Source organism: Paroedura picta, chromosome 2, assembly GCF_049243985.1.
Source record: "Paroedura picta isolate Pp20150507F chromosome 2, Ppicta_v3.0, whole genome shotgun sequence".
Lineage (NCBI taxonomy): Eukaryota > Metazoa > Chordata > Lepidosauria > Squamata > Gekkonidae > Paroedura > Paroedura picta.
In genome coordinates, this window is record NC_135370.1 from 39,737,791 (window position 1) to 39,759,709 (window position 21,919).

At 44.2% G+C, this 21,919-nt stretch overlaps 1 protein-coding gene across 6 annotated transcripts in view; it reads right to left on the reverse strand.

Moving 5' to 3' along the window:
- The window catches only part of CSRNP3 (cysteine and serine rich nuclear protein 3), a 132,922-nt gene that overhangs the window by 39,635 nt on the left and 71,368 nt on the right, over positions 1 to 21,919 (reverse strand). For 5 of the 6 annotated variants that reach the window (XM_077319852.1, XM_077319851.1, XM_077319849.1 and 2 more), the window contains one exon: positions 332 to 502. In XM_077319852.1, the coding sequence (XP_077175967.1) occupies positions 332 to 502 (171 nt within the window). Of the gene's footprint in view, positions 1 to 331; positions 503 to 20,652; positions 20,964 to 21,919 lie in introns of those variants that run through there. The other variant, XM_077319854.1, reaches the window with a different exon arrangement.

Consider the following 21,919-nt stretch of genomic DNA (forward strand, 5'->3'; position numbering starts at 1 on the left):
GCCTGGATTAGCACCAGAAGTAGACCCAACCAGAAAACCCATCATGTAGCACCAGCTATGTACTGCTTCCAAGAGCAGTCCAAGGTTCATGACGGAAAAAATCTAACTGCACAATTAGCAGTACAGTTCTAAGTCCTATTGTAGACTGCCTTGAACCATGAGGAAAGGCAGAGTACCAAGGTTCAATAAATAATTAAGAGGCAGAGTTGGCTTCAAATGATCTCTGCCTCTTTTCTAATGAAGAAAAATGTTCACGCACTACTTATTGGTGTTTAATGAAGAAAGGGGAGAAATAAGAATGCAGAGTTTACTGTCCAGCTGTCGTACTTACGGGTAATATGATTTGACGTAGATGGGTTAACACTGTCACCACTGTCAGCACTTTCGCTGCTAGAGACATCCTCGTCCGACTCCCGCACAGAAGAGCAGGGGGAGGAACCATCCACTTCTTCAAACTTCCTCTTTAAAATTCCGCTCATAGCTGCAATACTGTCACATGCACCTGCAAGAGAAACAGGGGCAATGAAGCAAGGAAACATTGGACGGCAGCCCAGGAGTTCAAGGTCTTTGTAGCCATTCTAAGGCAGGTTTTCTGGGGGGTTCCTGCTTTTTCCTGCATAAAACTCATAGAAACCTAACAGAACACCTAAGAACTATATATAATATATTTGTTGTCTTTTTGATGCAACCAGGAAGACGATCCGATCAGAAACAAAAGACAGAGCTGTTGATAGGGAAAAGCTTGGAAAGCCTAAATCACATTTAAAAAATTGTTATCGTTGAGAACAAAAGTGGGGAAACCTTTATGGCTAAAGGCATATGACTGGCCAAGAGACATAGCTTGTCCAAACCTTGGCAATTTTGATATCACTTTAATTATAAATTATTGTAACATGAGTAAGTTTTGTTAAGTACAGCACAATTTCTTACTCATGACTTGATTTCTCACTTTTCCGAAACAAAGCAAATTGCTTTGGAACCCATTAACTGAGCTGATCCCTTGCCCCAATCCACCTGGGGCAGAAAGTTCTATGTGAAAAATTAACCTCAATGACACAAGGCCACACATGATGGCCACAGAGTATGGTGGGAGTATGCTATAACTGAGCAAGCATTGTACATTCTTAGGAAGAATCCTTACGTGGCCGATTCCCATTCTATTCCACCCCTTGACAACATTTCAGGCTATCTTCAAGGACGGTGTTATCTATTCCCTACCTAGCAACAGATGTACACAGGCCAATGGACCTGGAGACTTGAAAAACAAGCAACTATCATATTATCTAAGAACAGACTATTGTTCCTCAGGACCTTAAATCTAAGCTGTCGCCTCATTGGGTCAGGCTAATTAAATTGTCATTTGACTTTGTCTTGCTTAATAATGGCCTTTTCCTCAACCTTGAACCAACTTGTCCTGAGATGCTGCATCTGAATATGTTACCATATATAATACATTTTGTCTGAGTAGTTTGGGAATTTGCAATGTTGACCTGCCAACAACCAGCGAACGATAGCTTCTTAGTCCACTGATAAAGAACACTGCCATGGTAAACAGAGATTCATGAATCTTTTAGCAGTTTGTGTAATTGAAAATTATTACCCAGGATAGTAGAACTGGAAGGTGACAAAAAGCAGAGGTCATCAGGTCACCACGTTCCAAAGCAGAAGTTTAAGTCTCGTAACACCCAGAGTGCAGTGCACCATAAGTAAAGCAGAAGCAAGGCATAAACAAAGGGCACATAAGACAGCACAAACTGCAACTGAGGTTTTTGACAACAGAACAGTCTGAGTGACTCTGCCCAGATGTCCCACACACCAGCCGACAATTTTGAGGTTGCCCCCTATTGGCCGTTCATGGTTCTTTTCTCGTTTGTTCCCCCTCTCAGGCTATCCCCACCTGGCTTCTCTCACACCTTTTCTGGAGTAGCACCAACCCTCTGGAACAGGGGTAGTCAAACTGCGGCCCTCCAGATGTCCATGGACTACAATTCCCAGGAGCCCCTGCCAGCATTTGCTGGCAGGGGCTCCTGGGAATTGTAGTCCATGGACATCTGGAGGGCCGCAGTTTGACTACCCCTGCTCTGGAATGAACCACTTGGGGATGTGAAAGAGTCATCTCCAGTAGAAGTTTGTAGGAGCACTATAAAGCAATTTTATTCATGGGGTGTTGGCTAAAGTATTTTTGAGGAGAGGGGATACTTGGGGTTATACTGTACTTTGTGTGGTTTTTCATTTGAAACCCGGAGTGATAAAGGAACTCTGTAGCAATATTTGAATACACAATATAAATTATGGCATCTGCAAACTCAGCATGTATAAGGGCCAAACTACTCAACACGCCTGGATAGATGTCAGGTCACGGGTGAGTCACTTGACTCATAGTAGGGCGTACATCGAGAAACTCACCTTAAAAAGTGCTCATTCATTTAGTGCTGTGCAGAAAAATGATGAAAGTAGGATGGGAGGGAAACCAGAAACCCTTCTGCCCCCCCCCCCCCGTGCTCTCTCATGGCACAAAATGCTTTTTAGGGTGATTCCTCCTCATATATGATTGAAAGTCTACTTGTGACCCATGACCCCAATACTAGTTAGGCATATCATGTAATTGTACTTTAAGTGAAGGGCCTAACAAATGGGGACAAGTCCCTGATAGCAATAGCTCTAGCAGCTGGAGATCTGAATTCCCCTCAGGTGATTTCCTATTTACAACAGCAGGAACCTAAAGGCTGTCTCTTCATTGTTAGAATAACCTTCGAGAAAGAGAAAGATAATCAGACCCTTCCATACACACACCTCTAGACAAAGGTTCCCTCTAGGTTTCCCAACATATTTAAAGAAACATAAAATTAAGGAAAGGAAGACAGAGGGGGCACGGGATGCGCAAACAGCAACAAAAGTGAAGCCAGCTCCATTAAACTGGATTTATTTCTTCATTACACTAAGTCTTTTCACACACAGGTTTTCCTGTGGGTTAAGTGCCAAACTACAGCATTTTCCCCCAGGGCTTCCTCAAGACCTTGATTTCCATTTACTGTCTTTCTGTTGTTCCTACACTATTCTGCTGTGCTTTCTCAAATCAGACATAAATTGGAGAAATACGGAGGAAACCACAGAAAGACAACAATTGGAACCTGATGTTGTGAAAAAGCTCTGAGGAAAATCACTGTGGTTTGGCACCCAAACTAACAGAAAACCAGCCATTCTCTCCATATGACAATTCCATCTTGTTGCGACCTTAGTGGGCTAAAATGCACAGTTTTGGATTCCTAGACTGTTTACGCACTGGGAACTTCACTGCCCCAGCTCCGGGCAGGAGCACAAATCAGGGGCAGATGAGGCACACTGGGTCAAATGCTCCCCCGTGTGGGTGCGGGAAGAGGCGGGGCAACCTGCCATGACTAAAACTCCAGCCTGCAGCCCAGCATGAAACCTCCAGTGCATAAACAGTCCTAGAGAGGCTTCTAGAAGTTGCCAATCCCCTGGACCAAGATGTTGTGTCAGCTCTTTATAAAATCAAAATAAGAATAAGTGCTGATAAAGTTCAGTTTAGAAATCATATCTTATTGGGACAGCAGTTAACATTAGTAAGGAAACAGTAGGTCACAGACTTGCCCTACGGTCACAGACTTGCCCTACGGTCACATAAGCCCATGCGTGTTGCGGGACTACTGCGTCAGGGGTAGTCAAACTGCGGCGAATGCTGGCAGGGGCTCATGGGAATTGTAGTCCACGGACATCTGGAGGGCCGCAGTTTGACTACCTCTGGCGTAAAGAGTTGATTCACTCATCTAATTAGCATGGTGCTCCATGCCATTCTTGATTATGTTTATGGAAGAAAGCCTGCACCTATGCCCTCCCTCTCCCAGTCTCCACACACGTATAGATGTCGTAATCTGACATAAAGAGACGAGTCAATATTGAAGTACAGATGTGACAGCCAGGTTGGTATTGTGCTTAAAAGTGATGGACTCCAATCTGGAGAACAAGTTCTGATTCCCCACTCCTCCACAGGAAGCCTGCTTGGTGCCCTTGAGTCATTCGCAGCCCTCTCAGAACTCTCTCAGCCCCTCCTATACTATCACATAGTATAGCCCCTCCTATACTATCACAAAGTGCCTGTTGTGAGGAGAGGAAAGGAATACGATGGCAAGCCACTTTGAGTCTCAGGAGAAAAAAACAAAACAGGGTATAAAAACCTTTTCATATTCTTGAATGCAGCCGGGAGAGACAAATTGCAAGGTTTAACCACGGCTTGATCATGACACCTCAACACAATTGATCCTCGCCTCTCCTTAGGCATTACCATGACTTACCCGGGTGTTGAACTCATTTGTTACAAGGGTCGGATCTTACATGAATGTCACTTTTTTGTTGGGCCAGGCCGTGTGTGTCATAAAATGTAATACAAGGTACCAGAGACACAAACTTTATACAGGCCAGCAGCTGGTAAGCTCTGAGTTGGTCGTATCCCCACTGCAAGGCCCCACGGGCTGGGTGGGTGGGAGGGTTACAGAGGAAAAGAAGAAGAGTTAGTTCTTATATGCCGCATTTCCTCTACCCAAAGGAGTCTCAAAGCGGCTTACATTCGCCTTCCCTTTCCTCTCCCCACAACAGACACCCTGTGAGGGAGGTGAGACGGAGAGAGCCCTGATATTCCTGCTCAGCCAGAACAGCTTTATCAGCGCTGGGGCGAGCTCAAGGTCATCCAGCTGGCTGCATGTAGGGGAGTGCAGAATCAAACCTGGCTCACCAGATTAGAAGCCCACACTCCTAACCACTATACCAAGCTGGGTAGACTGGCAAGCCGGAAGTGCAGCGCTAGGCAGGCACTCCCACACTGCCTGGAAGCGGCGCAAACCCATTTCTCCAGCCTACTCCCGCGACCAGTGCTGTGAGCTACCTTACAATTATACACAAAGGCAATTGAGATTCTCCCCCCCCCCCCGCCTTCCCTTAACCGTGACTGGAGGATGTGTTCACACAAGCAAAAACTGCAATATCAAAAGCAGCCTTTGGTAACGGTGCGGGGAGGAAACAAATCAGCTTATGGTTCCTTCTGGAATCTCAGAAGCCTGTTTTAAACTATCCCAAACATTAGAATGGCTGTTTTGCTCTGCTTTAATATCCGTGCTTATTACATTGTGCCTACGAACTTGGGCACAGCGTGTGTAAACGGCAGACTGATTACCACTGAGAGCCTACAGGCCGTCATCGTTATGTGTGCCAAGCCGATCCTGGAGGCAGCAGCATTCTCTTAACGCCAGGTTGCTTCGCAATAGCCTTGCATTAACTAACCCAGCCCCTGCCTAATGCATTTTGACCATGAGCAGTAATTCCTGCTCTTTACAATTGGCTGGGATAATACCCTACAATATGAGACTGGAATATGTCTAATCCTTTAAACATCCAGCCAAGCACTGAACTCTCTGGCCTCCTGAGGCAGTGAAGTCCATATTGTCAATCACAAAAAAGTCCAGGCAGGGAGAACCTTCAATGGCGGCACACGTTACACATTAGTGGTTTCATTTGATGTTTGGATTTGAGATTAGCAATGATGTCGGTTTAGATTTCTGGGCTGATTTATTGCACTGCTGTACTTTGTTCGCTCCTGTTCGGCTGCTAGGATTTTACAGGACAGAAGTGGAGGGTCACTTGGTTAAATACTGCAGGTTTCTGTTGGTATTTTGCCCAAATGTTACTGCTAAAGATGACTGCAGGAAAACATGCACACATACTTTGATTTTTTTTTAGAATTGAAGCCATGTTATAAAAGATTCTCATCCTTGTAATTCTTTATGCCACCTATGAAAGCTGACACAAAAAACCCTCTGGCTGAAATATTAAGATTCAGTCCTTCTTAGGGTTAAATAGTAATTTTTTTCTCTCCAAATAAAATATTGCACAAAAAGCTAAAAATTCAGGACTGCTCTTTGATTGAAAACAATAGATGATTTACTCTAATAGTTAGGGTTGCTAAACTCCAGGTTGGAAGGTAGCAAAAAAAAGTTTGAGGGTTATTATTTTTTTTAATGCTTTGTTCCACCCCCACCATTTGGCAGCTTTTTTGGCTGCAAATTCCAGGTTGGGGCTAGAGCTCTCCCAGAGTTACAACTGATCTTCAGACTATAGCAGCTCTTGTCAACTTTTTTACCATTGAGAAACCCCTGAAACATTCTTCAGGCTTTGAGAAACCCCAGAAGTGGCACAATCATGCAGAATACGGTTGGGGAGCATAGTTGTGTACACGCCCATCATTGGCCATTTTGGGAGCAGAGGGTGGGCATATCACCTGATACATGTTTAACACGTTTTAAAAATACATAAAACATTAATTAACTCCCACCCATTCAGGAAATCCTTGACGGGCTATCAAGAAACCCAGGATTTCATGAAACTTTTAGAGATTAATACCCCTAAAGCAGTGGTTCTCAACCTGGGGGTCGAACGACCCTTTCACAGGAGGTTGCGGCAGGGCAAGCAGCTTGGCCAGGGGGGGCACCGCCACTGTTGCCGCTCCTCCTGCAGGTGCCTGTCTGGAGCAGTGGAAAAGAGCAAGATTGGCATGGTGGGCATAAGAGACAGAACTGTGAAACCCTGGGAAAAAGCCAATTTATATACAATCATGAACAATGGCTCTTCACGCCATTGGTCAGTTTCGCTTTAACTCCTGTGAAAGAACACTTGCATAATTTTATGGTTGGGGGTCACCACAACATGAGGAACTGTATTAAGGGGTCACGGCATTAGGGAGGTTGAGAACCACTGGCCTAAAGGAAATGGCTGCTTTGGAAGGTAGACTCTATGGCCTTATACACAACTGAATTCCACCCCCTCCCGACTTTACCCCCAGATATCCAGGAATTTTCAAGCCCAGAGCTGGCAACCCATTAGCACCGGCAAGCATCCTCCCACTGAGGGAGGTCTCCCAACAATTCCCAACAAACTACCTCTACCACTGCTAGGCCTCAGGAGAGACTGCTGCCAAATGTCCTCTCCATCTGGTCAGTGGCAAGGATTCAATTACTCTTCCAGGCCCCTTCCAGGCCTCGCACGGGCATGAATGTAACTTTGTTGTTAGAGAGAGATTTGTTGTTTGGAGCGGGAGGACAGCATTTATGTCAAGACCTTAGTTGAATCGAAATGTCATTTTCCTGTGATGGGGAACCAGAATGTGGACACCTTGCCTTCCAGATAGGACACCCTCTCAGCCGTCACAGGGCCTTGCAAATTTCATCCCAGCAGTGCTCAAGGTAGAATCCTCTGATCTTTCATCTACAACAGGGGTAGTCGACCTGTGGTCCTCTATATGTCCATGGACTACAATTCCCATAAGCATTTGATGGGAGGGGCTCATGGGAATTGTAGTCCATGAACATCTGGAGGACCACAGCTTGACTACCTCTGATCTACAACATCAACTGTGCACACCAGAATACCCATCTCTAAAAGTCTTAAGTGGAAAAGGACATATGATTCTGGAGAGGACTAAGTCTCCACTATTTTCTTGATTGACTGACTGAGGCAACCCTGAAGAACAGTATGGGAGGGAAGGAAATTAACAAGTGTGTCTGGTTCCCTTGGTCAAGGATGTGGGGTATCAACTATGATCCATGGCTTGTCAGACTTTGTTCCATGGAGAAAGCATAACTACAAGAGAAAACCTGTAAACTTTAGCCAGCCAGAAACAGCAGCCTCTTTTGTTTCTGATGTTCTGTGTTTCCCCAGTTTTGCTTATTTCTGTGAGCTTAGCAGGTAATAAAAGCATAAATTGAAATTCATCTTCACAGCATCAAATTGTACTATCTATAACTAGAATCCAGTCTTTCCCACCATTATAAATTAACAAGCTGCCCTAGGGATTTATGGTTTGGTAAATATTAATGCGTTAGGAATTAATATTTACCAAAGGAAAAGCCTCGAGGACTCAGACACAGGTCCATTTAATTGTCCCAGGCCCAAGGGAGGTCTGTCTGTCCTCAATCAGGGCCACGGACTTTTCAATCCTTGCCGGCACCTGGTGGAATGAGCTCCTGGAGGATGTCAGGGCCCTGACAGAAGTAGCTGAGTTGTGCAGGGCCTGCAAAATGGAGCTCTTCTGCCAGGTGTTTGGTTGAGGACAGGATCTTGGGTCCTCCTTGAAATCCTGATGCCCCTATGCTGCTAGAAGTTACCAACTGTGTTGTCTCTTGTATTCGAGTCCTGTGTGATGATGCTGGTGGGTTTTGTTTAATGTGCTGTTTTAATGTAATTAATTTATTGTAGATTTATTGTATATTTTAGATTGTTGTAAGCTGCCATGGGCTGGTAACTCTGAGGGTGGTGGCATAGAAATTGGAATGAATGAATGAATGAATGAATGAATGAATGAATGAAGGAAGGAAGGAAGGAAGGAAGGAAGGAAGGAAGGAAGGAAGGAAGGAAGGAATGGGCGTCCTATTTCCAACAGCAGTCAGCTGAACACCTGGCTGGCACAAAGGCAACAACCCTCTCCTATTATTGCTCCCTAGAGGTATTCCATGCAATAAAGCCACATGTAGAAGAAACATCATCCAGGGTATCCCTAACATAGCATAATGGAGGGCCACTGGAGGGCTATCCCATGAATCTTGGTCCTAGTGAGGTGGTGGGCCAAAAACTTGACTACATCAAAGGCAGCCGATGGATCTAACATTATAAGAATGGCCAAGTGGTCCCTATCCAGCTGGTGCCAGGGATCATCCACCATGGCAATCAACATCATCTCCACCCCGTGGCCAGGACAGAAGTTCGACTGGTATGGATTGAACACCAATGTTTTCTCCAGGAATGCTGGGAGCTGATCTGCAGCGGCCTTCTCAATCAACTTTTCCCAGTGACTCTGGTCTTCTCATAATGTGACTTTAATGTCATAAAGTACAATATCCTGAGTTTAATCCTTTTAGCTTCTAGGGAGAGTTCAGGCTTGATTTGATCTAGAAACCACTCTTTTGCCTTTTTGGTGGTCCACAATATCCACAAAACTCTCATTTAACACCATATTTCAAATGAACCAGCTTCTTCCTGTCAACATTTTCCAATTTTCACACCCATGCGTAGTAATGGGAAATACTACAACATGTATTGTAGACATTGCACTAAGGCCAATCAAGCCACACTGCTGTGGATCCACAAGGCATACTTTTAAGTCTGAGCGTCCACATGTATAAAAGGTGGATATGTCCTAGGCATGGACGCCCAAGAAATCTAATGAAAAAAGAGGGCACAGATTTTCTACCTAGCCCATAGCAGTGTCAGGCAGTCCAGGCCTTGCTGAATTGGCCTGTCGAATTCTAAATGAACTGAGAGTAGGCTGATTTTCAGTGACAATATTTATGTGATGTAGGCCAGGGGTAGTCAACCTGTGGTCCTCCAGATGTTCATGGAGTACAATTCCCATGAGCCCCTGTCAGCAAATGCTGCCATGCTACATTCAGCTATAGGAACAGAAACCCCTTTCCCAATTCACCAATATAGATAACCCAATAATAAATGTGGCTAAGGTGGCCGAAGAGATTTCCTTTTCCTATTCGATGGTATTCTCCAGGTCAGAAAGATTATAACTCAAAAGTAGCCACCTTTAACAGCATAATAATACTGATCTTCAGTAGAGATTCTGCAAAGTCATGCCCAATGAACTGTATTTTGCAAGGGACGCTGATTTATGCTTCTATTTACAGCTTTTATAGGAAAAGATGTTTTATACTTAAGACCATGCCTCTCTTCCAAACAACAGCTTCGTTTGTTTAACCAGGATGTAAATATTATGAAGCATTATCACACTTCACCTTATAACCATTCTTACAATTAGAACGAATGGTTGGCATTTGACCAGCTTTGACATTCAAATGTAATCAAACCCGAACAAAGCACTGGAAAGGCAAGCAGAAGCCGGACGACGTGAGCTAAAGGTCTGGAAAAACAGCAGAAACAAACTTTTAACAAGTTTGATTTAAATAACTTTCAAAAGTTGTTATTCCAAAGCTTCAGGGAGGCATTGGTGGGAATGAGGGAAGAGGCCCAAGAGAAGAAAGGACTGAGCGGAAGGAGCACAAAAGAAAGCTAAAAGTCAAGCCAAGGGTAAAGGTATAAATTAGCCCTCCTTCTGGCAAGAATCAATTAGTGCTGCACAATTCACCCTTTACAATATTCTTTTCACTGCCTGCTTTTCTTCCATGGTACATAAAGTGTCCCGTTCAGCAAAAACCCAGTAAAGAACAACATATTTTAAACGGGTGCTTTTAACTGGTAGGGAATTCCAGTGTGATAAATATCTCAACTATATATTATCTCTAAAACAACAGCAAAAAAATTAACTCGAGCGTTTTAGGCATGGGGCCTCACTTTCAGTTCCCAGCATCTCCAGTACATGTTTTAATCACTACAGCTTCCTCTCTCAGTTCTAGGCGGAGTCTGCACTTACTTTGTTTATTCCATTGTCAATCCTGTTGAATTCAGATTGATTTGAACTCGGGTCTTCCTCTTCCCCCCCTCCCCATTGAAACAGGAAAGTCTTCTGCACGTGGTTAGGGTAGTTCTGCACGTGGTTAGGGTAGTTCTGCACGTGGTTAGGGTAGTTCAGAAAGGGGGGGGGAGCCAAGCCTCTTTCTTTCTTTTCGTGAAGGGGGGGGAGGAGCCAAGCAGGGAGCCTCTTTCTTTTCTTGGGGGGGGGGGGGAGAGGATCGAAGAAGGCAGAGGAGGGAGAAAAAAATCCAAGACCGACAGAAGTTGAGAGAAATTAGGGGCTTCTCCTTTAAGGCAAGCTTGTCACATGGCCACCTTTGGCCAATTAGGGTGTCTTTCCCACCCCACTCACAAGGAAGCAACTGCGAGCCGCGCTTCACGCGGCTCGCAGTTGCTTCCTTGCTGGCGGGCTGACGCGTCGGAGGCCTTGCTGGCGGGCTCGCGCCTCCGACGCGTCAGCCCGCCGCCCAGGGAGCCCCCGGCAGTCGCGCGAAGCGCGGCTGCCGGGGGCTCCCTGGCCGGCGGCTTGGCGCAGCGAGAGGCGCAAAGCGCCTCTCACCGCGTCAAGCCGCCGCTCAAGCCTTCGCTATAAAGCCGCCTCCGCCCTCAAGCCTCTGCTACCGCCGATCAAGCCTCTGCTACCTCGCCTCCGCCGTTAAGCCGCCTCCGCCACCGCCGATCAAGCCGCCGCCGCCGCAAAAAATGGCCGCCAGTCAGAAAACCCAGCGCCGGGTAAGAAATCTTTTACTCTCCCACTGCCTCCTAGCGCCCATTGTATTTAGGATACAATGGGCTCTTTTACTAGTTGCCAATAAAGATAGATGTGATATATTTATTGCATACATTATAACAGAACCATCTGGTTCCCTCTGATATTTGTGTAAATTGGTTTAATCTCACAGGGTGGTATCCCTGATTCATAGGTAATGTTAGTTGGTTAGAAGTTCTGAAACTGGTTGTCCCCATTTCCCCTTTTAGATATATACTTGTTAATAATTATTCTTTTGAACTCAACTGTCTGTGCTTTATGAACCCAACCATGAATGAGTATATTAATTCTTATTACAGGCTGAATTTGAAAACTAAATGGAGTAATGTATGCTTTTAAACTGAAGTCTGGGGAATATTATTTCACAAGGAAGGATTACCATTACTATGGTGGAGCTATTTTCAGGAAGGGTCAATCAAACCAAATGCCATGAGCACCCTTCTCCTAGCTTTAATTTAATCAAGCATATTATTTGAGCTGTTGGTGTATGATTGCTAACAGAAAGCCATTGTTTTCTGTTTACATTAATCTCTGCTATAAAACTGAGCATCACAGCTGGACTAAAAGAACAAATGTTAAAGTGAGAGTCTACACTCCTCATACAGATACAGGACATGGCTTGTTTTTAAATGTAATATTCCTTTACCCGGTTTTAATGGCATCCTTATAATACTTTTTGTCTCTATTCTGTAATTGGTTCAGAGCAGAGACAAAGATGGCACAGCTGACAAACAGCGAACCAATTCATCTTTTAAAAAAGCTTTCTCTTACAAGAGATTACACCTGTCTCATTTCAGCATACTGAGCCATCTGGCCCTTCTCTGGGATGGATGCTTAAACTTCAAGGTCCAGTTATTGTTACATTTTAGGGTGGGGGAGGGTTCTGTGCAGCACACACATCCACCCACGTTTCAAGAGAAACTCTTTCTGCTTGTTCAGGAAGTGTGACTTGTGCCACTTTGCACTAGAAATAGCATTTTTAAAAAGCAAATGCACGTATTGTAATATTGGCTCTATTATACCTATGGTTTACATTTATCACATTACAAGTCCGGGATTCTAGATAAATCCTTCAAATAAGCATCTTCATAACTAAGAGGCATACTTCAGGATCACCACATCATTCCCTAAAGCCAATATTTTGATTTGGACTCAAAATCTTGAAAAGGATAAATATTCCCCTTTCACTGCAACATGCTTTGTTTACCTTGCTATAGTAGAACAGCCATTAAATGTAAGCACATTTTTACTGTAAGTATTTATCTATCTCACTGAAATTTAAAATTTTTGTTTTACACAAAGATGCTAATGGAAAGGGCTTTCTCTTCTTTCTTCAGCTTTGTGAAACAAGGTCTCTGGGTGCTGCACTGTTAATTTTCATTGTGAAACGAATACCTGAACACACACCATGGTTTCCTTCTTTCCTACTTTCTTTCTTTCCTTCCTTCCTTTGCTGTAGTGTAGAGCCACTTCCACACCATAAGGCTAGTAGGTTTCAGCTGAATGCTGCCCAGTACCAAAGACTGCCCTTCATATCTCCCTCCCGCCACTGTACAGGCAATAGACAGCTGGCCCTAGGTCTTTTTCTGTTCTTCTTAAGGTAACCTATGGCTGAATGCACTCCACAGAAATGAAATTCGTCTAAACCACTCACCTAAAGGTAAGGGTAGCCCCTGTGCAAGCACCGAGTCATGTCTGACCCTTGGGGTGACGCCCTCCAGCGTTTTCATGGCAGACTCAATACGGGGTGGTTTGCCAGTGCCTTCCCCAGTCATTACCGTTTACAACCCAGCAAGCTGGGTACTCATTTTACCGACCTCGGAAGGATGGAAGGCTGAGTCAACCTTGAGCCGGCTGCTGGGATTGAGCTCCCAGCCTCATGGGCGGAGCTTTCAGACTGCATGTGTGCTGCCTTACCACTCTGCGCCACAAGAGGCTCTTAAAAACCACTCACCTATATCCTTCCAAATGTTCAATGTATCTCATTCTGTAGCTTTTGTGCTCATTCATAACACCCCTTATGGTAGATAATAGCATCTATTCACAAATAATGAATTTGGATCCACCAATCATTCAGAAGACACACTTGGCTGGATAGCTAATTGTAGCGGCAACTAAAAAGTTTCAGTTCAAGGTCAGAGGATGGGAGTGACAGTGGACCCTATCGGAGGCAAAATTAAGTTCTCCCTCATATGATTGTTTGAGACCTGGTATCTTAACTATTATGCTAAATGAGGCTACACAGTATAATAACAATATTAACATTTTAATCATATACTGCTATAAAATGTCTAGTCATGCTTCCATTTTGAATCAGGAGATTGGTTTTCTCTTAACAATTTCAAGAAATATAGTTATCTCAAAGTACTGAATGAGCATCTCTGTGAAATGTTAAAGTGTTGTAGACTTCTTGCAGCATTAAACACAAGGTTGCAGAGCCAATGTTGATATTCCACAATGACATCAACAGGTGTGCCAGGTAGAGACAGATACAAGGAGTCAAAGCATATCAGTAACAGAGATTTTGCAGGCTGCTTCCATAGGTTCCATGGTGTGAATTAAAAGGCATTCCCCTTCATGACTAGAAGGGAATACTGCCAATTGCTCTTTCACCTGTATCTCTTCAAAAAGCTATGCAGGATTTCATACCACTCTAAAAAAATCCCCCCTCTCTCCGCACACGCAGTGTCCTTTGCTTAGCACCAGGAGCCTTAGAGCCAACCCATGCCGAAAAGAGTAGGGTGATTTTCCTCCCCACTAAGCATATTTTGTAACATTTTATACCAGAGGCACCATTCACTATGCCTTGATCAAATATGAAAAGGATAGATTTGGATAATTTATTTTTTGTTGTAACTACAAAAACAGTCATTTTGTAGGAATCTGTGGAAATTTAGCACCATCCTGTGTTGTCCCTTTAACTTCTTTTGTACAGGAGACAGAGCTAGGGTGTTAACTTACTTAGGTACTCTTTTGAATTTAGGGCCAGTAGTCATCATTGGTCTCAAATTCTCTCTATACCCTGGGTTGGATCCAACCAGCTGTTCCATTGCTGAAAAGGAGAGGGAATTCCCCTTCACCCACCAAAAAGGTAGTGTTTAGTTCTGACATAAAAATCAAAATATGTGTCTATGACCATTTCCACACTGGGAATTTCACTGTTCCAGCTCCCATGCAGGAGCACAAATCCGGGGCGGCTGAGGTGCACCAGGCCAAATGCTCCCCAATGCAGGAGCAGGAAGTGGCAGGGCAACCTGCCCCAGCTCAAACTCCAGCCTATAGGCCGGCACAAAGTTACCGGTACAGAAATGGTCTACCTGTAGTATGTGTAACAGTATTGACACATAGGCAAATTAGTCCAACAGATTTAGTATTAAGAAAACCACTTGAAATTCAGATCAAATAATATATTTCTAAATCTGTCCATTAAGCAAGCTTTGCTTTCCCCTTGATGGAATAAAGAGAAAAGGCTATTTCTACATTTCTAAAATTGCTTTCGTTACAAGGGTTTGAGGTAGGGTTGCTAACTATGTGTTGGGAAATTTCTTGAGATTTTGGGATTTAGTGAGGGGTTGGTTTTGGGAGGAAGCTCAAAGGGGTGCCATAATGCCATACAATGTACCCTCCAGACAGCCGTTTTCTCCAGGGGAACTGATCTTTGTCATCTGAAGATCAGTTGTAATTCTGAGAGATCTCCAGGCCCCACTGAAATATTGGCTACCATAATGAGGCCATACCCAATCTAAGAGTGCCAAAGGGACTGGACTTACCAGTCCTGCCTTCTCTCAAACATAAAATCTTCATGTATTTGTAAACATTGTACCTATCTATTCCTTCTGATGGAGATCAAGCTATATCATAGGAGGGATAGCTTGTGAAAAGCCAATCAGGAAAATGTATTCAAAGATGCAGTTTCTATTCCTCATGTTAATGACGGCTGATTTAAATTAAGCATTCTTAAACGCTGAACCATTGCTTAAGCTAGCCAGGAACTGAAAAATTCCTTTAACGCATTTGAAATACTTAAAACGTCATTGGGCAACCATTAACCAGGCTGGATGAAGGGGTTCAGGGGGAGAGTTAGATCTTGTCGCCAAGGTGACCGAGAAATCCACATATGAAGCAAGACAAGAAGCTTTGCTATCTCTCAAAATGGAACTTTGTTCTTTTAAAATGGAGGCCAGGAACAATGGCCAGTGACCATGTCATCCATAATCAAACATCTCCAAACTTCTTAGCTGCAAACAACAACATGAGAATTTGTGGGCAGGAGCTGCAGAAGAAGGAAAAAAACTACATAGAGCAGTAGGGATTTCATGACCTATCAGGGTCTTTTTTCGGTATGTTGCTATGAATAATCTTATTGGATTCAAAGTCTGGAACTCCTTGATTCAAGGTTCTGAGCTTACCAACGCATGTTAACCTCCTCCTTAGCACAGCCTCAGCGAAATCAGCGAAATCAAAATGGACTCTTCCCTCATAAGTCACTGGAGCTTATTGTCCAGGCTGTCATAGGCTTGCCTTGGCTAAATGGTAAAAGACATGGGGTTCATCTGGTAAAAGACACGGGGTTCATCTCAGTAAACTATCACTTAACTATTGGTAAGCCAACACATTAAAACATCAGTGTATCTAATTCTCAACATGGCCTTATCTGTGGATACTGAAACCTGAAGGAAACAGCAAAGGTTGTGTGGGTATTTTGTATTTATTTAGACCACTGAAGAAGGCTCTCTGGGCCAAAACACATTTGATCCGCTGGTTATTTTGTGCAATCAATGTTTTGGTCTTCCTTACTGTATGTGCAACTTACACATGTTGCTATATGCTATCTGGATGTACTGTTATACCCGCTACCTCATGGCTTTTATCTATGTTTTAAATCTATATTTACTGTGAACTTTGTACTTAAGTGTGAAGCCATTAACAGACCAGACAGATATTTTACAAACCTGAGGAAAGCCCTGGGTTTATACAGAAATCTGAACAACAATAATAATGGGGTTAATCCCCCCCCCAAAAAAAATACAACAAAAGCAGTGCCTGTAGCTTTAAGAAATGTCTGCCTTCAGTGATTGTTGCTAGGCAACCATACAGTATTGCGAGCAACTTGCTACCATGCAACCTCTGCAACTCCCCCAGGGACTAGCTGCTTACTACCATTCAATAGCAGCTACTGCACAAAAGCCAGCGTGATGTATTTCAGACGAGGAAATGGGAAACCAAGCTTCTAATTCCCATCCTAATAGGGAAACTTACAGATGGACGTGTCCCTCAGCCTAACTTGCCTCAGAGGGTGGTTGTGAGGAAGAAATGGAAGTCAGGAGGATGCAAGCTTATTTGGGTTCCCATTATGGAGAAAGGCAGGCATAAATGAAGTGAATCAATAACCACAGCTAAACACAGGGAGGCAGGTAAAAGGTTGGTGGGTGAGTGAGTGAGAAGCAGAAAAGGAAGCATGCAAAAGTAAAGATATAGGGTTCCCTGGAAGAAGAAAAGAGGAAACAGTGTGGGGTAGGAAAAGGAGGCTAAGGCTAAAAAATAAGCAGCCTACAGGCATCAAAAAGAGCCTCTTGTGGCGCAGAGTGGTAAGGCAGCAGACATGCAGTCTGAAAGCTCTGCCCATGAGGCTGGGAGGTCAATCCCAGCAGCCGGCTCAAGGTTGACTCAGCCTTCCATCCTTCCAAGGTCGATAAAATGAGTACCCAGCATGCTGGGGGGTAAACGATAATGACTGGGGAAGGCACTGGCAAACCACCCCGTATTGAGTCTGCCATGAAAACACTAGAGGGCGTCACCCCAAGGGTCAGACATGACCCGGTGCTTGCACAGGGGATACCTTTACCTTTACAGGCATCAAAGATGTCTCTGAGGCCTCATGTAAAATTTGAAACCACCCTATGAGCCTTGTGACTGCACTGGGGTGAAATTAGAGGACAAGGGAAGGCCAATCACCCCCAAGGAAGCTGGGCCATGAGATAAAGAATAGAAGCCCCCCTCCCAAGAGAGAACACATTCTTTTCCCAGGAGCTGAGTGACAGGGGGGCTGCATCCAGCAGGAGACAATCCCTCACCCAAAGAGAATGGACTGGACCCAGAAAGTGCAGTGGAGACCCCTGAGGCAGCTACATCAGGAAGCTTCATTGCTTTCTTGACAGCTTCCTTATCTATTAATTTTGCTTTGTTGGTTGAGACATATCCCCTGTTAAAGCTGTAGCTCTTAAATTCTTTTAGACATCTGTTGGTTATTACCCAACTTGTTTAATAAATAGTTTGTTTTAACATGCCTGGAGCCTCATGCCTCAAGCTTGGCCAATCACTTGTCAACAGTTTTCTAGTGGAGGGGCGTTGTTTTGGAGGATGAAGGGAAATTAATATTTTGGGTCCTCCCTGAATTGAACCCACAGAATAGAGTGGTGGCTGCTAGTTAAGGTCCTCAATTGCTCCAGGGCTGAAGAAGGCAGGCAGGCAGGGGTGTGTGACTAGATGGCTCCTGGGAGAAGACACCCTCTTAGACTAGCCCCCTTGTACCCACAACAAGGAGCTTTCAGGTAAGAGAAAGAGGAATAGTGGGGGAAGGGAAATGAAATCTCCCTCCCAGAAGTAATTGCAGGTCCTCTACTTGTGCATACTTTTATTTTACAAGCATTATATGCATACGGTTAACACAAATCTTACGAGAACTCCAGAGGTAACCATCTGTGAATTCCATACACAAGTTTCTAATTATTTATTGCATTTTACCTACCTTTCATCAGGGCAATGTACACGATCTCTTTCCCCACTTTATTCTCACAAAATAATATGAGGCAGGTTCGGCTGAGAGACAGCAATTGGTTCACAGACACCAAATGGGATGTATGACAAACTGGGGATTTGAATCTAGATCTACTCAATCAGAGTCTAACCTGCCTCACACTATATCATGTTGACTTTTTATGCCTGATTTTAATATCTTGACACTAAAACCCAAGAAGCATGGCTATCAAGCTACACAAAAGAGGTTGCATAGCTCTGCAGTATTTCTTCACCTTGACGTTTTGATTGAATAAGCATTTACTGTAACCCTGTGGTCCCCAACCCCTGGTCCGGAGACCGGGACTGGTCCATTGATCAGTCTGTACTGGGCCATGGCCCCTTCTCATCCTCCTCCCTGGCTGCTGCCTTGGGGGCTGCCCTGCCACTCTGCCACCAGCTCAGCTTTGGTGCTCTCCAGTGGCCGCCATGGCTGAGGCTCCCCCTTGGCGTGGCACTGCGCAGCTGCTGCTAGCAGCGCCGCCCAGTGGGCAGCAGGAAGTCAGGGGTGCCAGTGGGAAAGCAAGCGGAGCAGGGGCTCAGGCAGCGGTGACAACATCCCTAAGCAAAAGACTACCCCCCCCGGGCCTCAGTAAAATTGTCAAGCGTTGATCGGTCCCCGGTGATAAAAAGGTTGGGGACTACTGCTGTAACCTATTCAAATAGACCAACTAAGGGCAATCCTAAGCAAGTCTAATCAGACCTATTCAATGGGGCTTAACCCCAGAGCTGCACTGTATTTTTAATGAAGTCATTTCTGAATGCAAGAGGACTGGTACATAAAAATGAAAATTACTGGAAACCAGATGGGACTTTGTTTCTGATGCAAAACTGTGACGGTCAAATTACACTCTCTGACAAAGATCTGTGATCAGAGCTCCTGATGTCTTCTTTAATATCAAAAAGGAACCCAGAGGAAACCTGGATTGGGGATGCAGCATCGGTAAAGGGCATTTCATGTTCTTTTTTTTTAAAAAAAAGTTAAATCCACCCATGAACCTCCTACATAAGTGTAGTTTGATCCTGATTTTTACCTGCACAAAACATGGATTACTGCTTGTTGAATGCTGACACCGAGCCTGCTTTTTGCAAAACAATAATTTCGGACAAAAATTAAGAGATAAAATATACAACGTGCATTATTTGAACAGTTTTGTGTTTCTGGGTTTAAATATACACGACAACCCAGCCAAAGCTAAGCACAATTATCGTGGAAGACTTACCAGAGAAATCCAACACAGAATTACATCCTCCTAAGCAGATTGATTTCATCGGTTTTAGGAAGGCGTTAACTCTGTTTAGGATTGCACGGTCAAGCACATGCTAGAATCACTCTCAGCAAGATTTAAAATGCTGCCACTGCCAGGTTTTGTCTTCTATGTTTTCTGTATTTGTATGTCAAGTGCCCTGCCTGCCACTAAAACATTACAGTTACTTTTGATGCCGTGTAATATAAGCGCCCAAGTTTTTACCTGTAATTATTACAAACGCATCTAAGTTATCAGTGTTGGGGGCGGGGGGGGGGGAGCACTGGCTAAGTTTAATAGGCTGAATTGAAAAGTGGGTCATCAACGCCAAAAGGACAGGCTAAATGGCAATTATGAGACTACCAAAGTAAACATTAATTCGGGTGGGGGGGCTGTTACTGGAGACAGATTGTAGAATGACTGCATAATTTAAACAAGGTGCCAGCCCAAACACTCTTCAGGAAACAAAAATTAGTATCATCCAGTGATGAGACAGAATCTGACCCAACATTTGCATATTTACACTGATTGTACTAATGAGGGTGTAAAGTAATTCTACATTCTGAAAAGAGCACATAAAGTATAAACATTTTTAAAATACTGTAAATGTGCCACACCACTGCCTAATGGACCCGTGGGTACGCTGACTGGCATAATGATATCCTTTGTAATTAAAGACCTTAAATAAACGTAATTAAAAAAAAAAAGCTTCCAAGACACCAGGATCTGTGATGGGTGACCGATGCTGATTTCAAAAGGGGATGCTCAGCATTAAAAACTCTACACCTGGTTTCTCCCATTTTCCTTTCCTTGTAGGGGGATCCTTCCTGGGTCAGGTCCATATGCATATTCCTTAACTTGGATACCCCAAAATATGGTTGGCACCATCATAGCAGTCACACCTACAATCTGGTAGTGATGTGCATGCAAAACCTGTGAAGGCCCACACCACCCACAAAGTCATGTGGATTGGGGACTATGATTAAAATCCTAAACAGAACTGCATGCTTCTAAACTCTGTTTAGGACTGCACTGTCTGACTGGTAAATCAAGAGCCATGCAGGAACACGTTTATGTTAATCAAAGATTTAACCCATTTCTTACTGAACCAAACCGTTTCATCACATTGATCCTGTACAAGCACACGCTTAAAATGAATGTAAATCCATTCTGAGGGGCCCAACATTTGGAATTCGACAAAGGCAATTCAGAAAGCCAGATTTTTTTTCTTTTTGAAAATCCCTTGAAACCTTAGCCGCTCGGCCCTTCCCGGAGCTGAGCGACAAACACAGGCCCTCCAGGTTAGCGTCACCCAATCCATTTCCCCGAGCAACCAAAACCACACAAATCTTTGGATCGTACCTGGGTTGGGATACTTTCAGAGCGCACAGTGCTTGCAACGGCACAGTGACCTCAACGCGGGAGGAAACAAAAACTCTGCCGCTTCATTTTCTGCTGGCAAAGGCTCCCTGGCTGCAGCAGACAGGATATATTTCTTCCCCCCCAGTCCCCAGTCCCAGCCTTCCACCAGCTCGCTGACCTTTGAACCCATTTCTTCTCTCTCTCCCCTCCTCCCCATCCTCTGCAGTCCAAGCTACTGTGCTGGTCTGATTTGCATACGGCTGGCGAAGGCCTGCCAAGATCAGCTCAGCACACAGTGCTGGCAGGGGAAGAAATTGTCAAGCTGCAGTTCTGCTGGAATACCGGAATCGCTGGAGAGCAGAGGGGAGGGGAGGGGAGGGGAGGGAGGGCTATGTTTGCCATTAAGCTGTGGAGCGACTGGAGTGTGAGAAACTACTCTCTCGCTATGACTAACAGAGGAGCCGGGGGTTTTAATTCGGAAGAATATTGGGCCGTGACACTGCTCTCTTCCAAGATACCTCGCGGAAATCAAGCTCTGGCAGCTGGTTTCCAAGGTGACCAAAAGCAGCCTATGGAAATACAGGGAGGAAAGTGATGACGAAAATTTCGACGGGTTAGATGTGGCTATTTGAAAGGCAGCTAGAGAGATGTGGTGATTAAAATAATAATAATAATAATAATAATAATAATAATAATAATAATAATAATAATAATAGTAATAATAAGGATGTGTGTGTGATGATTTTCATCGGAGATTCAACGGCTTCATTCACGCTTCCTTGCAACAAGCCAAGCTTCCAGGTGAAGCTGGGCATTAGACACGCCGTAGTAACACTGCTTAAACCAAGTGGAAAATAAAGTGGGGTTGTTTCCATTTTCAGATCAGGAGTACTGCAAGCAGCCCGTACCGAAATAACATCTCTGCAAACCTGAACCTGTATTCACCAGGGCACCCAAACAGGAAAAACAAGACAAGAAGCAAAACAACCCCCTGGTTCCCTTTAATTCACCAAAATGTTCTGTTGCAAAGTGGGCATTTGATTTTGTTTGTGTGCAGCAGTGCCTCTGGATTACCTTATTTCCTGGTTTCTCCCATTTTCCTTCCTGCAGTAGCTTTGAGCCACTGCAAATAGCCCTGCTCAAAGCTACGGTTCTATTATCTATGAAATCCACATTAAAAAATCAGCAGCTCTGATTCATGCAGGATCGGAAAGTATATTAACGACATCCCTGTTTGAAAACGTTGCATGCACACATCACAGTTAAA